The sequence below is a fragment of the Falco peregrinus genome, chromosome 1, assembly GCF_023634155.1.
Source record: "Falco peregrinus isolate bFalPer1 chromosome 1, bFalPer1.pri, whole genome shotgun sequence".
Lineage (NCBI taxonomy): Eukaryota > Metazoa > Chordata > Aves > Falconiformes > Falconidae > Falco > Falco peregrinus.
The window spans coordinates 53227107-53246814 of NC_073721.1; the positions used below are offsets into that span (position 1 = coordinate 53227107).

Here is a 19708-nt window from a genome sequence, read left to right on the forward strand (position 1 = left end):
AAAAACAGCACCTCAATAATTTTAGAGGTATTGAACTTCTTTCTAGTTAGTTAAGATTAGTCTTCATCATCCAAAACAAAGTTATCTCATTGTTACCCAAGGGTAAAAATGACTCAAATTTACACATAATGGATCGAGTAAGTGCAGCTTTTATGGTGATGGGACTAATACCTGTATTGGCAGACCCTAAATTTCCTATTCCCTTGCTGCAGGTAAATACAAAGTATGACATTGTTACACTTCTCACAGCTGTTTTAAACAAATGTATGAAGAGTCCTATCCTGAAAGGACTCTCAGCTTTCACATAACTGTAAAACAAATTACTTGACAATTGGTATTTAGCCTTGTGTATGCAATTCAGTGTTCATTAGGATTACAGAATATTCAGTCTACTAGTGAGAACAGGAAAGCACATGTGAGGGATGCAGAGACTTCTGACTTACATTTACCTTGTGTAGATCAGGCATCAGGTCTTGGTATAAAGAGCGGATCAGCATGTCTAGAGTGCGTTGGCGTTTCTGAGAAAATGTTGGGGTTTCCAAGGTGGCTTTTTCCCCATTTATTACTAAAATATTATGGAAAAGGAGATACATTACCTAAATGAACTGTGACAGCTTCCACTGACTCTAGTTTGCCTCTGTAAAAAATACCTGTTTTCCCCTTAGTAACTTAGAGTTGCCTCCTTTTTGCATGTTTTTTTAGTGAATAATGATCACTTAAGTTTAAAAGGGAAAAATTAGTAATAGGCATCCCAATACCCTCTTAACCAATAAAAAATTAAAGACAAACTGCTAATCAATTTAAGTACTAAACCAATTTAAATATGCAAAATGAGTTATTAGTCAAGTTCCTGTCAGGTAAGCTTCTAACTGTAATCATCTCTATCGGTTCTCAAAGCTTGCTCTCTTGGTGATTTAGAAGGGCAAGTGAGGGTCAATGAAAACTGGAACTGAATCATTACAGAATCAAAAAGTTCTTAAAGGTGCTGAAAGGTGCCTGTGCAGCACGCATTCAGAAAAGCTTGTATTTTCAGGTTTTCAGAGCTGCCGTCACAACACCTTCTATTACTAAATATTGAAGAAAACTGTAAATTCTTTCAGACCTCCAAGTCCTTTAAGAAAATGCTAAACTAAATATGGCTCCACATTCTGCAAATGCAGAAATCAGTCTGTAACTAGCAGCCTGAGAAGCATAACTGGACAGAAATTCAGTTTTTTGTTAATCTGATTGGAACACTTTGATGGAACTGACATCCCACCTATGCTACAGATTTTGGGAAAAAAAAATCTATATAGAACAGCAGCATACACAAGAAAACGTGTTTACATTTTAAGCATCATGACTTTCAATTTATTAAGGCACTTATTTTAAAAGTGTTTCTAGTGAAAGAAAAACTGACTTACATTTCACTAACACAAAATCCCTGAATTCCTGGTGATTTGTAAACACAGGTGGGGATGGAAGGGGAGGCCCAAAGAGAGGAACACTTTCTTCTGAAAATATTTTCAGCCTATTGAAAGAACAAATCTTTATATTGAAAGTCACATTCAAAACCCACTGTTACTACAGACACTATTCAAAATGGAAGAAAGAACGGGAAATGGTCAGCTGGGTATGTCTTAAGTAAGAATTCCCACGGGTCTAACAAAAAACATTCACTTGGAATGATTCACTACAGCAAAATCCTGCTTCCTTTACACAAACACTGTGACACTAACAATTACAACAGATCTTTGGAGTTCTACTCACAGAACAATGTTTTTAGTGGTACTAAATATAGTCCTTTTCAAAAAAAGCTGTAAAAGAACATTCTTCACCTACAAAATATATTCTCCTTCTAGATTTCCACCTCACCTATACATTCACGATGCCCATGGAATATTTGATTCTTTCTGAACAACAATAGCTTACTACAGCTGAATAGTACAGGAATAGCAAAGTCATTTTCACGGAGGAAGAAAGAGTCAGAATAGACTCCCATGACAGCTGGACCTGCTGAGTTCTTCTGATCCATAAGGAATCTGGCATAGAAAGTATGAATGGTAGGTACAAAACCCAAGCATACAATACGCTCAGCAAGCCATAGCTTCTTTAAAGGTAAGTAATCGTTCCTTGGCATATTAAGTGATGGGCTGCACAATTTTCTTCACTGTAAGACAGCAATCAGACAAAGATCTTCCAAGTGGCATGTGCAGCTGACAGGTTGCAGCAAGTTAAGTGGTAACATTACAGATTCAACCCATCTCTACTATTACACAAACCAGTCAGAATTTTCTTGCCCAAAAAAACAGCAGTGACTAACTGGTATTGAGTCAAACGGATTCTAATTGATTCATCTGGTCTTTTTTCATGAAAGCTTAAAAACTGCGCATACGATCTGAAACGCAGTATTACATGGTATGAATATCGATCATTTTAATACTGGTTTCGCAGATTCAAGACAGAATTTTAGAGATGCCCTATGTCTTATTCCATCCTGCTAAAAAAAAAATCATTTATCACTACACAGAGTGTGAAATGTTCCTTGCATTCCTAGAGCAGAATGAGTTAAGATGAGGAAAAACCACAACAAAACCAACCAAACCTACAAACTTCTTGAGTGACATAAAATACAAAGTCATTCCAAGCAGAAATTCAGTGTCAGACCTCACAGTGGCATTGCATATGAACAAGGAAAATTTGCCTCAACAGCCCAGAGTACACCCTGTTTCTTTTGACTGAAATTTTGGCCACTTGGAAGACCGTCTTCACAAAAAAATAACAGAAGGAACAAGAGTCCTATGCGGGCCTAAGGTGAAGGGACAGAATGAAATGCGATTAGGCCAATTTGAAATATACAATAATGTATCAAGCCCGTCACACAGGGCAACAATACTGCGTGGTATGCACTATGGAAGATGTGTTAAGACTGACAGAATGAAGCAACTAAGGAATAAAACGGACTGATCTAGTAAGAGCAGTCAGTTACTCAGGGCGAGTCAGATTTTTCTCGTTTACTGCTACTAATTTTTTTCCCCAAATCAACAGCAATTAAAAAGCATTTACTATGGCTAGCCCATCTACTGACTAATAGTTTACAAGACAACATTCACTTCTTAAAGACTAATGAGGGAAGTATGTTCAGGTTTCTGTCTCAAAACAAGAAGAAAAGAAGGAAAGAACTAACAGATTTCACTGCACGTGGGAATCATGAACATGTTTTGTGCCTCTCAGACTTGGGAATGCTGCAAAGCAGAATCTATGAGGACAATCAATTGGGAAAAAAAGAACACAAGAAGGTGCTCACAAAAATAAAACTACTCCTTTTTTTAACTGCACTACAGACATCTTCCAAAACAAACCTTAGCTACAAGTAGGAGGGGTGAAAAAAAACCACACTCATGAAAACTGAAGTATCATGCTGTTGGATCCTTCTCTAGAGCTAGACTTCATGGCATGCTGCAGAAACACAGTAATATAGATTTCTCTCATCTTACTGAATCAAGATTTCTTAGCTATATTGAAAAAGAAAATTATTTCTAGTGAAAAATACCTTTGAGGTGTACTTGTCCAAATATATCTCTCCCCCTGTGGATATACATGCACCTCAAGCACCCAAGTTTGGAGACTTTCAACTCCTGCACCTATTTGGCATATACATGCTTTGTCTCACCTCATACTCCACATCGAGAGCAACAAGGATGGCATGAACATTCTCCTCCAGCATGCCCCAAAATAAAGACTCCCACATATGAAGGGATGCAAAGTTAAGATAGGAGAAAGCACACAAATTTATTGGCAAGCTCTCTTGAAAAAATCTAGTTAAAACTAATTCAGTTTCTTCTCGCCTTCACGTTCTTGTGCATTTCCGCATGTACACCACAAATGATTTCAAGTAACATTCATCAATGAGTGGGTGGAGCTGCAGTTGCACAAAAAGCACCAAACTCTTATGGCTAACGGTTAAGTTTTGGAGCTAGGCAAGAAGGCTTAGTCAGTTCCAGCAACCTATATTGCAGCAAGAACAGATTCTTAGAGGACTATGAAGATTGCTCAGCCTATTAAGTATAAAAATCTTCCAAAGCAAGCCAGAATTTACATACGTTAGAATGGTTGGAACTATGTGATTGGATCTTAGCAGCAGCTTCTGAAACTGTGGACCACGGCTGGTGTCAGTGGTCTACACTGTGCACTGAGGGAGAGGCTAAGAGAATGCTTTCTACACTTTTGCTGTATTTCTTGGCTCTCAAACTGATATAGGTTGTTAAAAAAAAAAAAAAAGTGCACTAGTGCCAGGTGATCAGTTCCAGGAAATATTGCTGGTCTCTTTCACAATCTTGACTCTTCAGGGTTATGGAATTGTCAAGGAAGGAGGAAGCGAAACTAATCTAAGGACCCTGTATTCCTGGAAGCCATTTCTAAGTTCAGTGTCTGTCTTCTTGCTGCAAGCCAACTAGCAGTTCAGCTCAAAGGAGCAGACCCGATGCTGTCAACCTTCAGCTTTGTCTTGCAAATGTAGGGTAGAATGACTTGTAAACAGTTGAAAATTTTTCTAAATAATAACTAATGCCCCACAGGCCCACACAGCCGTTAGAAATTTGCATTCAAAGCCTAACACATTGACTTCACCCTTCCATCTTGCAAAGTTTATAGCTTTGAGTGCTGTCAACATACACACACATACACACATTCCAGTCTGAGGCATAATTTTAGTTTCATGCCTTGACATTTCCCTTCTAGTGCTGGATAAATCATATGTTTTGGTTTTCTAATATAAATTCTTTAGCCATATGAGACTTCAGCATCTGAGCCGGCAGTGACTTCAAACCTAACCAACCCTCTTCTCAGACACATATCCAAAACAGAATGCGATTCTCCCATTTCTTTTTGACCTAGTCTAAGTAGTAAATAACTTAGCACACTTTCAACAGAAAAAGGATTGCTACAGACATGGCTAGTACTTTGTAAAGGAGAAAAACCGTGGTAAGTCTATATCGTATACTGGTAACTGCAGCACACATAGTCAGCTGAACAGTGGCTCTTTTCTCTTTACTGCTTATTTGCTTTAAGTCCAAGGTGAATCCCTCCCATAGGCTCAGACAATGACATCCCACTGCCACTCTGTTTTTTTAAGACTGACAGATATCTCTTGCATCTCACCATTAATCTCAAAACAACAGTTTGGATTAACTATTTGGTTAATCCCACTTTCTTCATTAAAGCCTAGGCAGGACACTGCAGGAATGCTTGCTTTTCAGATATTGGTGAAACCTAACAGACTCAGACTGGGACACTGACTCTGACTTGGACAGCATATACCTCCAAGTATGAGGGTCACCAACGCTAACTGAAAAACAGATGAAGAACACATTATTTACCAGCAAAATTCCAATAGGTTTTAAGTATGTGATGTCCAACTGTACAGATACTCTATTAAGATCCCTAAAAATGAACTGATTTGCTTAGCTACAACTAAACCTAGACCTTTAAGGATCTACAATCCATGGCTATCACAACATCACATCTAACTTTCATCATACATGTAGTTCATTACGTCATTGATCTCACCAGGTCACACTGTTCCAGGCATATCTTCCATCACTTTGTTACATTTCATCTAAAAAGTAGTTTTGTTTCGCCCCCTTAAGTTTACGCCTGTTCCAGAATTTCATTTTTCTGATGGTTAGAAACGCGCAACTTATTCATAGCCAGTTTACAGCCATCTGCATCCAGGTCCATACTGCTCTTCAATTTCATAAATTCATTTGGCTTCCTGGCATACACATAAGTGGACAATACAAAATGTTTTCCCCATTATCTCTGAACCATCAGAAATTCAGTGTGAAGTTATTTGTTACAATCAACACCTACCTGTAACTATCATTCTGCTTATTATATCTCACTAAGGCAAAAATATCTGCCACACAGTTAAGGATGTTAATTCAATACTAATGCATCTCACATGTATTTTAATACATTTTTTTCCTGCAGCAGATTGCAAATTTAATAAAGGTAAAATCTATTAATGTCTGTAAATATAGAAAATATTCTAAATTATACTAATTTTCCTGTTTATAAAGGAGATCCCATATAAAATTTTATTGTGTTTGATCAACAGTTTTAAAAATTGAACTAGTACCACAAATACAGATTTCTTGCTGTTACGTGAAGGATAAAACACGCTCTATAGTTTTGTGTGTGCATGTGTTCAACAGACTTGTGATTTAAAATTCTTTTAGTTTATAAAAAAGTACGGATTCTGAACTTGGCTTATACCAAATTTTCCACTGAAGAGAAGATTCCAAAGAAATAATTTAGCTAACAGAATTATAAGAAAATAGAGAGGAGAATTTAAAGTGCAAGTACACAAAAATGCTTTGATTCATAACTTTGGGCAAATATGGGCAAAAAATTCCAAGAAATTCTTATGGTTGCATTGCAAAATATTTTTATGGAATCAACTAGAGGCACCTTGCTTTGATAAATTTCCTTAACACTGTCTCTAAGTTTTCAGTCCTTATAAACAGTGTTAAAGAAACTGTAAGTCTAACTTCATTGGCTGTATGGGTTTGTTCCAGATAGAATGTTGAGAGCTTTGCTGATAGCTGTGATCAGCACTGTCGGAGACTGCCCAATAAAAAAAAGACTTATGATGGGATTCAATGCAAGCATCCATCCAGTGCTATTTAAGATGCTTGAGAATATACTGCCTAGTCTCCAGTTGCTATAAGAGGCACAGATCTCCTGTAGGTCCAGAGTCATACCTGCCAGACCTGTACAGACACTTCAGATATGTTGGGACATCTAAATCTGTGCTGGATGCTTTTACTTGGGTAACTCAATCCTACCCCACAGATGACATACAGCAAATCCTTACAGGACAGCACAGCCGGATATCTGTATGCTAAGTGTTCCCATTGTAGAAATAACAGAAAAGGGGTGCTATAGTATGTAAGACAGTGAATACGAAGTGCTGGTACAGATTCAGTCAGCTTTGAGATTTACCACATCTGACACAGATCAGTGTCAATCCACAGTGAACACCTTTATCTCTGGCTACTGTCAACTGAAAACATCAGGAAGGTGAAATGACAGCATCGACCAGCTGTGGATCACTTAAAACTACTTAAATGATAACACATCCTTATGGATTTAGGGCACATCTGCCCCTCCAACTCATTATGACACAAAGGACAGCTGAACCTCAAAATGTTTGTTAAGAATCAGAAAGAGTGGGGTGTAACAATTGCATCATAACAAGTCCTCCTAACAGCAATAAGGGAAGAATTACTCCTTTTCTACTAACACTCCGATGAAAAGGTACATCAACTTGGTAAACTCTTCTTATTAACAGTATTTAGGTTCCTCTGATATCTACAGGGGTTTTTTTTTTTGGTGTGCAATTCTTTTTGTTCTAGTCACTTCTTCCACTTAGCAAAAAGAGGTCAATATTAAAAGCTTAAATCTAAAAACTACGACCAGCCATGGATGAGACTAGCAAGAAGGTTCTAAAAACAGTTAGTCAGCCTGAGAACTACATTTAGAAGTTGTAGGCTTTGCAGTATTTTTTAAAAAATCAGCAACACAGCATAGACAGAAAAAAAAACATTTTTCTTCATTCCATTCCATCTAGACTAAGAGATGCCAGATTGGGATCTATGGACTACTAATAGGACCCCATGATAAATCCAAGTGACTGGCAGATGCGTGTTTGAATCATATTGTCTTCACAATGTTACTAACCAAGAGTTTGAAAAACACAGGCTGCTAAAATCTGGAGAATATGTGGTTTATGGTCTGAAAGATTTGAGAAACACTGACCTAAAATACATAAATATCTAAAATAAACAGCATCTAAACATTAAAAGGCAATATTCAGTAGTTAATGTCAAATTCATTCACATCTTTTGGGAATTCGTATTTTATGAAAATGCACAAAATTTAATTTGTGAAGTGATCCAATTAAATGCCTTCAATAAAAATACAAATCAAAAATCACATTCTTACTTTGACCTTATGTTCTAAGTGGTTCAACATAAAAATTGTTTTATGAGGCAGACTTAAAGACTCCTAATCAAGCAGCTGAAGGTAAAGAACGCAACTGTCTTTCCAAAATAGTTTTCAATTCCATAAGCAGCATGCAGGAAGGACTCAGGGTAGAATTAAAAGTAATATTGATCTTAAAAAATAAAAAAATAACTGGGAAATGTAAGGAAAAAAGATACGTGTAAAATGAGAGCGAATCATGGATGGCTTGAATGCTGGAGAAGACTCTTGGCCTTCCTGAAATACGATAGTTACAATGTCATTTCCAATATGTCGCTTCCTTTCTACCTGGAAAAAACAAAAGAAAAGGAAAAAAAAAAGAAAAAAAAAAAAGGGGGAGGGAGCAGGGGAAAAAGAAAAAAAAAAAAAAAAAAGACACAATGACTTACAAGACATAAATAAATACCTCTAATAATTCTGTGAGAGAATGGTAAAACAATATTCCTAAACTGCAAATTGTGGTCAATACGATTGAAGCCAACATAAAATTATTACTTAACTATAAGCAAGTAAACCTGGCAATGCCATGGTGCACACACAAGGCAACTGCTAAACCAGCAGCTATTGCATATTTTTAAGTTAGCAAAGCACTCATTATTTCCATAATTAATATTCACAAATTTGGCACAGAACACCTAGCATTCCAAAAAAAGCAAATCCACCACTTGAACTAAACAGAAAAAAACTCCTGATGCCAATTTATTCTTTAAAAACACTAAATGTCCCGATTGGCCTCTGGTTTCTGCTGTGATCTTGTCATCAATCCAAGGCAAAAGCATGAGAAAATTGACACAGAAATAAAAAAAGGACAATGTAATTATGTCATCTAATTATATTACTATCATAATACATAATATTTAATATTGCTTAAACAAGAAATTAGTAAAACAAGTAATTTGTGAGTAATTTTAAGTAAATCATTGTGGATATGTGATGCATAGGTAAAGATATGCGCTTATTATTTTTTTCATCATATAATACATAGAAAGGTTCAAGCAACAGATGACAGCACATTTTAGCAAGCAGGCAAGAACCTACCTAGTCAATCTATGAGGGCACCAGCAGTGCTTTAGAGCAAATGCTCAAAGTTTGCCATTAACATGCTCATAAAGGGAATTTCTTTCAAGCTACATGAATTGCTATCTAAACATGAACTGTATGTTATGTATGTGAATATTCTGACAATTCACACACAAGTCTAACTTCCAGCCTTCCTAAATTCTTTGAGGTAACAGTAATTGCAGCAGTGAAGATCTACAAGTCATCTGAATAACAGAATACCAAATCACTTCTCGGTCAATCAATTTTGACTCTCTTTGCAAGGGTCTCCTGTACCTTAATAGAGATGATATGATACATTATTTTCTAACAAACATTATTAAATTTTCAGCATTAACTGCAGCACTGAGGAAAAAAATACAGGAAAAAAGAAAGCGAGAACTATGTACCTGCTGCTTGTTCTCTCTCGAATATGGTAGCATGGTTGAAACATGGAACATAATTTCATGCCCTTGAAAAACTGTATAGATGGAACAGGTTCCTGTTGTATCATCTGCAACGGAAGACAACAATCTCAGCAGGAATATGTCCTTTAAGTTTTATAAAGGTCAAAAGATATTTCAGGGCCTTCTACCAACCCTTCTTTAGTCATTCTGATCCATTTTAGAAAATGTCCACGCTGCATGTTTTATGTGGGTCCAAAATCAAGCTTGCAACCTAATCTGCTTATTCACACACTTAAAACCTATGACATCCTTTAACTAGCCTCCTGAAATCACACATGGTTCTTCCAGCCATGATGTCCTACAATCATGAAGAAAGTAACATGTCAGGTTATTTTTCACCCCACTCCAATATAAAATAAAATCATTCACCTTGAAAATACAGGTTACATAAATACTTTTCCTCAACTGTATTTCACACCAGTGATTTAAGCTAACCTGACTTTTCCCTGGTGAAGCAGAGCGTTTAGCATGCACATGAGGAAGTCTGTTGTGGCATTATTTCTACAATATACATAATATGCACATGCAATAAGCAAAAACATTTATACTGCAGCCCCCTCCCCCCCCCTTTTTTTTTTTTCAGATGAGTTCTTACTTTTAGTGTCCAGTCCTCCTCTATAGCCTGTCCAGCCTTTCAAAGTAACTGTGTCACCCAAGAGATGCAAAAATCTTTGAAAGCTTTCACTTCCAGTTTCTACATGTGGAAGGAAGAAACGTTACAACAGAAAAGCACACGTACTAATAGAATACCTACAAAAAATAATAAAGAAATAGTAACAGGTCCTGCTTCCAGGACACGAGGACGTTTCAGCTGTATTAGTTTCTCCTCATGTCATCCAAGCCTTCTACCTCTCCAAGAAAAGCATCCAAGCCTTGTAGAATAGGCATTAACGTGTGACATTAAACAGTGACCTCTTTTGCTAACTCCAAGACACTGCTCAAGCGCATATAGAACATGATCATGCTGCAAAATAAGAGTGAAAGAACTAGAACAACAGTGACTTCCTGCAGGTAATATGAGTTGCCTCCCTTTTCTAAATCTTACTGCTTCCTTTTTCTAAATCTTACATTGCATAGTCCATTTCTAGAAAAGAAATTTCAGTATCTTCCAAGTTGTAACAGTAGGTTTCCTACAGCAACATTTTATAGAAGCAGAAGGTTCTATGCTACAATTTTGCCCCCAAAATGAACATGAAAACCTCTGTTCCCAAAACCATCACCTCCCTTCCGGCTTCCATATCTAGACACTATCCCACATTTTTTTAATTTGGATGAATAAAACAATTAAGAAAAAGGTGAAAAACTCACCATTGCTGAACATTTCATCATCTGTAAGCTGCCCATCCTTAGCATAAAGGACTCCAAATTTAAAATTCACAGGTCCCTGAGAAATAAAACCAAATATTATAGGATAAACAGACAATCAAACAAAAGACCTAAAATAATGTTTCCTCTAAGGACTTGTATATACATCTTTTGTGTACATCCTACACACGGGAATACACACTTCATACCAGCTCCATTACATGCTCAAGTAGCAGATACCTAATACTTCACTTCTGATCATAGTTTATGAATTTTATGATATACTAAGTTGGTGATCTATTAATAAGATATATTATGCTGCTGCTTAAAATGATTTTTTATCTCATATGTTGCACAGAAATATACATTTTTTTACTGCAATAAGCAATTGATATCTTAGTTGTTATAAGTCACTAAGTGCTAGGAGTGATAAGTTAACATTTACCTCTTGCTCTTCAAGAACCAGTAAATCCTGTAAACAAAACAATATCTTTAGCACACTGGTACTGAAGACAGCACAAAAAAACCCTGTAACATACTTGTATATTTGTTTAATTTTGAAGTAGCCAGTTCAACTGATAAAGACAGTTTATTTTGTAACTGTAACCCTACTCATCATTATTACCCTGCTACTGAAAGAAACAAACCAGTAGCATTTATACTTAATGACTTATTTTTCCAGAAAATAATAAAAAAACACAACCAAACAAAAAAAGAAGTCACCTCCTACCTTTTGTATCTCAGGATGAAAAATTTCCCTTGGGCTCTTCTCAAATTTGTCAAGACTCATAGCACTGAAATGCAAATGAAATACTGCTTTATAGGAGAGCAAGTATACATTTCAACATTAAACTGGTTGTAGTTAGAACCGATTTCAAAAAGAATTGTTCAAAGAGCCTTGCTTACGTGGAATTTTTTGTGGAAGAGCCATTTATTTCCCACAATACTAACCTCTAAGACTTCCTAAAATTCTTTTGGATTTTAAAACCAGAAATAACTAGGACCCTGCACGGAGATCAGGTTTAAATGTACTGTATTTACTTATAAAGCACAGAATTTTATTCCATCGATGACCCTTCACTTTGGCTTTATACGTAATCGTTGTGAGCATTTTAGGAAGACTCAATAACCTATTCTATTTCATAAGCTTCTCTTCTATCTCTTCTAAAATAATTCAAGGCAAGTCAAATGAAAAACGAGCCGTTCAGCATCAAATTCACACACCAAAGATCCACAAAGAGAACATGAAAAAGTATTTAAATAAGTAGTAAGATCAACTGCCTCAACCAACAGAAATACCTAACTTACAGCATTTTTTCCTAACTCATGTTTCTACATTTACTATTATTTTTGCCCATTTTTTCCCTAGCATTAATTTCTGGAGCTGCGCAGCATGCCAAATGCAGTCTGTCTGAGGCACAGTGAGCTGACACGGAGGTCACATCTGATGCCCCTTTCCATCATTGCTTATGCTAGGTCACCATGTGGACAGGACTTCCTGTAGTTTCCTTTGAAAGCAATTAAAATGTTACAATTAATTTACAAAAAAGCAGGTTTATCATGTAACTGAAATTCTTTCAGATAGTCTGTACCTAGACTTATGCTGGCTGTGAACAGGGTGAAATGGCAAAGGACTATCAACCAGGCCCGAGGGAAGGCTCAAAGGCTGTAAAAGCTTAAGAATAGTCAGGGAAGGGATTTTAGTCCAAGCCCAAGTGGGCAAAAGGAGATTAAGTTAGTCCTGCTGCCTACAGGTGTGTGGGAAAATCACCTTGAGGGGGGGAATTAGAGAAAATTGCGTCCTAACAGAAGCATAGTATTACAGAAAGCTTTTTTAGGGTAAAACACAGCTATGGCCTTCAGGATGGTTGGCATGCACAGAATCTGTATCACCACAGATGTTCCCTAAGCAACACCTCCTGGCAGCTCAGCGCACGCGGATAGCGGTGACAGAGGACGGTGCGGAGTGGAGACACCATGGCCAGGCTGTCATGCTCCCTGCAGGAAAGGGAACCAGACGGCACCACACAGCTGATAAGCTGCCTACCACTTGTCATAGGAAGAATCCAGGAGACGTCTGTGGCCGAGCCAACCATTATGGTGAAATTACTTTCCTCAACTGAAATAATCTCATTGTAATACTAACGCACACCTCCATCTCAAAGCTGCCTGCTTCCAAGGTACTACTACACCTCACTGGGCACACAACACCAATTAGTAACAACAATATGCATGACTAAAGTCACTCAAGCTCTGCCTAAATGTGATGGAAATGGACGGGTCCTGGACTGAAATTAAGTCCAAAGCAGGGGGGAATTGTCTAAACTCCCCGATTACCCAACTCTGATTCAGTGTTCACAAAGCTAGGTCAAGCTGACTCACTCTCTATAGTTGTTATGAAGGGACTTCTCACCAAGGTAGTCAGCCATGGGGAGGATGAGAAACAAAGAACAGGTAGTGAAAACAACGCCGTTATCGAAGTTATGCAGAAAGAAACCTTCAAGTGAGGAAAGTTCTGGCTACGAGAGGAAACAGGATGATAAGGTGTTGCAATCCCCTGACATCAACAGAAAATTAGTTGAAAATAAGACAAAGATAATTGCCTTATTCTTAGTGGGAGATCACAACCTCCAACTCAAACAGCCCCCGCAAAGGAGGGCAAAACCCCGCCTAAGGAGCACGCGTAGTTAGCAGAGAACTTCAGCAGTGCTATCTGAGGATACATACTAATTCGTATTAGAAGTGAGAAACTCGTAACTAATCCTGCGTATGATGAATGAATATGCAATGTACTATGAAGTATAAAAAGTAGGCAGATGAGGGGAGAAATCAGGGAAGACTCCATCAGAACTTCTGGGATCCGTCAGTGGGCTGAACCTGTCTTCTCCCCCATAGGGACACCTATCGGGTAAGAACTTTGTTTTATGCATGCTAAATAACTAACTCATGCTAGCTGTTATTAGTGATTATGATTTAGTTGTATGTAGTTTAGTTGTATATAATTCCAAGCCTGTTTTTGCAGAGAGTCCCTATCACTGGCAAAACCTTAATTTGTCACGATTTCCTATTAATAAAGAGTGTTATTTTGTGAACTGTTAGTGTGAGTCCTTTGTGGGCACTGGCAGTTGACGGCAGCAGGTAATACTTTCAAACAAAGTGGGAAGACCCGCTGAGGGGTCCCCCTAATGCTGCTAGTGTGTTGCCCTGAACAAGTCAGTCGAATTGCCCTTCGATCCAGTGGGACTGTTCAGTGAAGGGTCCCTGTAATGGGACACTGACAGACTGGTCGGGAACAAGGGTCTCTCCTTTCCTGGGGTGCTAATAGACAGATCAAACACTTGGGGTTGAGAGGATTACGTACCGCTCCCCCCCCACCCCACCCCTTCATGTGACAACGTGGCACACACCTTGGGAGAAGCAGGGAACAAGGTCTGAAAGAAGCCTGCACTTTCCCTGGTAGAGTAGTGAAGTGTCAGAGGATGGAACACATGAGGGCACTTCAGCAAAGGAGTTACGACTCTCGTTAACAGAAGACAGTTTCTCCACCCTGGGATGCCTGACCAAAAATGTCTATGTGGGTGAGAGTGGACGGAGAGGCTGGGTTAGGACGGGCGGCTAGGAAGAGGTATTTCAGCACTGGTGGGCAGACACGGAAGATCAGGTGCTCACGCAGGTACAACATGCAGTACTGACAACTGGGAACGCTACTCAAGCCGGTGCCATAGGAGCTAGAAGACAACATTTAGCTCATCTTGATGAAAAAGATGAAAGAGATCTGAAGTGTTTCCAACTCACCATCTTGACACTCCAAACAAGCCACAGCTCAGGAAATCAGAATTAAGACGCAAGGCTCAATGGACCTGCAAGCCCCTCTGGGACATTCAGTGGTCTGGGACCTCTCAGACATCTTGTACAGGTGTTGGAAAATCCAGATTTGATGGTACTGACTTCACATCCCAACACACACCCTGTTCCCAGAATTCTCCTTTCACATCAGGACTGGCAGTGTTATCCCACGTACCAGCTTCAACCAAGCAAGAGGCATTTGCTCATACTCTATAGTGACCAAAGGTTCTGAAGACATGCAGACTTCTCGTTTACCTGGCACATGCTACCCATTTGGCAAACAAAGACACTTTTTATGGGTTTTCAGAGGAGGTAAAATCCTTACAGAAGATGCATTTGAAGAGGTTAGTGAGGAGGTTGAGAAAACACACCACATGATTAGATTGTAAAAACTGCAGATTAAGTTTGAACGAACACTTTGCAAACAGATCTTCTACCACTTCAGCTGATTATAAAGTTGAAAGACATGGAAATGGTGTCAAGCTTCCTTACTTTATATTCTCTTCTGCCTCAAAAGAGGCAGGACACAGTACAAGCATGCCCATACAGACGCTGGCTAAAGGAAGGAATTTTCTTGGCTTCACTGTGTGTAACACCCATGGTGAGACTTACAGGGAGACCATTAACTGAAGACATAATTCTTGGTTTCTCCCCTGTTTGCTTCCTCCTGCTAGGGTCACATAATAACCACCCCTCCAGTCAGTCTCTGCTGTTCCTTAGGTCTGTTTATTGTCTCTCTAACTTAAAAAGGTATCTCTTCTCACCCACTGCAGTTCCACTTAGCACCTGCTTTCCAATCAACCTGAGAACAGTCCCTCTGCTGAAGAAAAAGGGCTAAGGATTCTTCTCCACTTTAAGTTGTCACTTTGTCTATTCCAGAACAGGCTTTAAAATCACTTTTTGCTGCCTTCAATCATTAAGATTTGTAAACCTGTTTTTACAAATCTATCACGAAAACCATGCAACATGAGCTTCTGAATTACAGGACAAGGCATACAGGCAAATATCTTAACTGATAACTTACTTGGTAATACATACCTTAATATAGATTTCACTGATAATGTTTTTGTGGGACTATAAGGCAGACATATTTTCTGAGTACCCTGTAAAGAGAAAAGCTAGGAGATATTACAGGACATAGTGAATTTTTATGTGTATTCAACTATGAATATTAATAAAAACAAGTTAAAAAAAAGAACAAAAACATGCTAGTTTTACTGAGCCATATTTACTGCTTGTTTGAAAAGGGGAAAAAAATAAAGAAGAAAAAAGGAATGTGAAAAGTCATGGAAGGTGAAAAAAATTATTTTTTACTTAGTTTTGGCTACCTTGGCATGTGATATAAGGACTGCTGACACTAGTAGAAGTGACAAGCTATTTCTTTAAAAAAAAAAAAAAAAAAAAAAAAAAAGGGTGAACCACGTGTGCATGCAGGAGTTTTAGATTAATTGCTTGGATAAAAGGCTCTTATGGAACATTAAGTGAAAAGAATAAATAAATCATTAAACAATACTAGTGAAAACAGTATCACACCTGCCTATTTTCTTAACGTTGTATACTGCTTTTAGAATTTTTGTATAAAGTCATTGCCTAAATTGATCGCAGGGCATAAACAAGAACAATTTAGGCAACATTTCTAAAAATAACACAGGGTTGCAGGTAAGAACAATTAAAAAATATCTGACATTACAGATTTATGTCCGAAAGTTTAGTACAATGTTACCCTCAAAGCTAGTTTAATTTTATCTGCTATGGTGGAGTTACATATTCTTATCGTATAAAATGAAAAAATACGTATTAAATGCTGAAATTCTGAAGAAAGCAAAAAGGTCTGTGATAAACATATCCAAAACAAACAAAAAGTCAGAGCAGCAGTTAAGTATTTGTTTCTTACTGTTTTTCTCCACAGTATTGAATGGTATTGAGGAACACGCTGATTATTTTGGTCAGACAGTACAACGGACAGAAAGAAAGGGTTCTTCTCTGCATCTGTACCTATATAATTTTGATGAACTGTTAGGGAAAAACAAGAAACATAGTGAGAAAGAAGACACGCATACCTGCTCACATGCTCATACACAGACATGCACGCACAGACCCAGACACACACATGTATAAATGTGTAAATACATGCATTCATGTGTAAAAATATATACTTATCTACATAAATAATTATGTATTTACATACAGATGAGTAAAAAAAAAAAAAACCAACCAAGAGATAGGTACAGCCCTCAAGGCCAAGAAGGGTTTCAAAACATCTCTTTTTGATGGCTTACAGAAACCCATTCTCTGTCTTCAGGTTGAAAATACATGAAACAATAATTTGTTTTCTGTACAGAAAATGCATTAATACTAAATTAACACCATACTTCTTTCCATATTTAAATAACAGCAATTCAAACCTACATTACATTTTCATTGATCAAAACTTCCAATCCATTTGCAAAAAGATGATTACCTTTCCCTAAAAAATATTTGAAATACCATCGTGTATGATACTCTGGGTTTTCCAAATGCACGTCCGTTCTGTGCCATGTACCCGGAGTATAGTCTGTATTCTGAAACAGAATTGGGAGGCTGTCAGATCAAATGCCAAGTGCAAAAAAAGAACATAATATAGGCAAAAGCCAATCAAGAGTGGCTGATTCACCAGAAGAGCTTTAGCTGTGTACTAAAAAGCAAAGAATTATTCTGAAGTCAGCTGTTGTGCAGATGATACTAAAATTTCTCCCTCTCCTTCTCCCCTGCAACCCCCCCACCCCCCCACCCCCTTTTCTTTCTAAGTAACTACGGTCTTTTCCTATTGTACCACCCCACTGAAAAGAAGATATTTCAATTTGGAATTTGAAGACCAGTGTTTTTAAAACTTTTAAATAAATAATCAGAATTCTGCCTTCAACTTTTTATTTTCTCAGTTCTTCCCAAAATAATCCTCAAAGACTCCTCGCTAAACCAGAGCATGCTCTTGAAGTTCTTCCATGTTGTTTCTGGATAGGCCAGATAAAACCCCCAAGCATCCCTCAAGTCCTTTTCCACTAAAAGTTCACGTATGCAGAGAAAAAGCCATTCTCCATATCCATTCACCATATGGCCATTCATCACACACTCAGAGAATCCTTCTGTGATACAAGCTAATTGAACTTCATGAAAGTGAACTAAAAAGTGTGCAGAACACAACCCCCCTGAGAATCAATGCAGAATAGTTAGATTGCTTTAAACTCTGCACCCAGTGCTGCTGCAAACAGATGATCATTGTTTACTGTTAATATTAGTTCAATACAAGCTTACCAGGACCTCTCATATATTTCAAGAATATGAGGTCTTCTTTCTTTCTTTCAATATTAAGATATTTACAGCTGAAAAAGTTTTGCAAAGGAAGATAAAAAATGAGGATAAGTAGAAACCCAAGTATCACTGGAGAGGTTACAGGGAACACAAAAGAACTGGAGCGAATGACTCTCAGGCTCCACTCAGCTTCTTTATCTCTTATTTAAAGATAAGCATAGCTGCTGAAAGACAACTAAAGGGGAATAAAATGAAGCTATAACCTCATCACACTGAAGGAAAAACTTAAAAGCACAAAGGCTGAAAACAGTAGCACCTGGGTTCAAGCAACCAGCTTGTAGTATCACCAGGACACCAATATAAAGTGATGAACTAGAGAATGCAAAGTGTTACTCAGAAGATAGGTCTTTTTCTTCTAACATGATCAGGTGAGCAAAACATTACCAAAACTAAATGGAATACCATTTTTTCCCTTTAAAAAAATTAAACTGTCAAGACCACATAATCTTGAAAGAGCAGCTAAGCTAGACTTTGGTGTGTGTGTGGGACCCACCATCTCCCTCCTCTTAGATTCTCACATTCTCCTATTATTTACCATTTTCAAGTCCTCTTTCTTAGTAATTGAATGCAAATACATCTTTTAGTGGTGAAGAATAACTGAAACAGAACTATTTCTGCAGCTTTCTATAAGTATCTTTAGCCACTTACCTCACCAGAGGAGCCATTCTCCACACGGAACCGTCCAGCTCTTTGAATGGCTCCATCAGCATCACTAGATATAAGCTATAAGAGATATTAAGATAGAAGTTCTAGTTCCAAAAATAGCCATATAACCAGCAATCAAAGTTTACCATGGCTTCCTCTTCTCCCAGGCATTATATGACTACCCACAGGGAAGGGATCAGCACAACTACTACTAATTAGACTACAGATTTGGAATGACCCAATTATAACTCTAAGGAGGCATGAGTGGGAGAGCTGTTCACTCTTTTGCTCGATCCCATACTAATCAGAAATTCTCCTGTCTCAAGATTTTGGCTGCGCCAACACACAGAATGCCTACAGAGGGACTTGTCCACTTTCCAGAAACTGATCTCGAAGTTTGCACCTTTCCAAACAATGAGTCTTACAGATGTGATGATTCTTGCCCTCTCAACCTTGTTAAGGCTAAAACTCTACTTGTTGGCAGTATTATTGGGACTAGCAGTCTTTTACTGCATTTTATTTATAGATTTTTTTCAGGAGATGGAGAGCAGCAAGAATCTCCAAACATAACAGTGATGATACTGAACAACATAAGGTACAGGAGATGTCCTGGTCCGTTTCCAGCATTAACACCAGAAAATATGGCTTGTTTCCAGCTGAAGACTTCAACAGTTTCATAAATACTCTAGAAGGAATGCCTGGTCTTTTTATAAGGGAATCTAGAGAGTCCCAGAACACTGAAACTCTTTGTTAAAAAAAGCTCCTGAGAAGTCAGTAAAACATAGGGTAACATAATTCTGATGTGTTCAGCAACACTGCTTAGGTTCCCTACAAAAGAAGGAGAATGCTGCCAACGATATTGCATGTTACTCCTCTCAAAACTGTAAAAAATGAGATTGTCATGTATCATACCAAACTTACAAAACAGGACCTGAACAACAATAACCAATCATTCCTTGCTTGCATCTAGCAATCCATATTATTCTAGGATAATACTTTATCCCTTTACTTGGTGGAAGAGTTATCACAACACT

General features: G+C 37.8%; 1 protein-coding gene across 10 annotated transcripts in view; it reads right to left on the minus strand.

Moving 5' to 3' along the window:
• The window catches only part of GARNL3 (GTPase activating Rap/RanGAP domain like 3), an 80557-nt gene that overhangs the window by 26922 nt on the left and 33927 nt on the right, over positions 1-19708 (minus strand). For 4 of the 10 annotated variants that reach the window (XM_055815564.1, XM_055815572.1, XM_055815577.1 and 1 more), the window contains 9 exons: positions 11566-11629; positions 11281-11307; positions 10839-10914; positions 10126-10224; positions 9474-9577; positions 8205-8313; positions 5851-5896; positions 1404-1510; positions 444-565 (listed from right to left, as the gene is read on the minus strand). In XM_055815564.1, coding sequence (XP_055671539.1) covers positions 444-565; positions 1404-1510; positions 5851-5896; positions 8205-8313; positions 9474-9577; positions 10126-10224; positions 10839-10914; positions 11281-11307; positions 11566-11625 — 750 coding nt within the window. In that variant the 5' untranslated portion in view covers positions 11626-11629. Of the gene's footprint in view, positions 1-443; positions 566-1403; positions 1511-5850; positions 5897-8204; positions 8314-9473; positions 9578-10125; positions 10225-10838; positions 10915-11280; positions 11308-11565; positions 11630-15719; positions 15800-16575; positions 16695-17142; positions 17243-18677; positions 18753-19708 lie in introns of all 10 variants that reach the window. The other 6 variants (XM_055815553.1, XM_055815549.1, XM_013294417.3 and 3 more) reach the window with 6 other exon arrangements.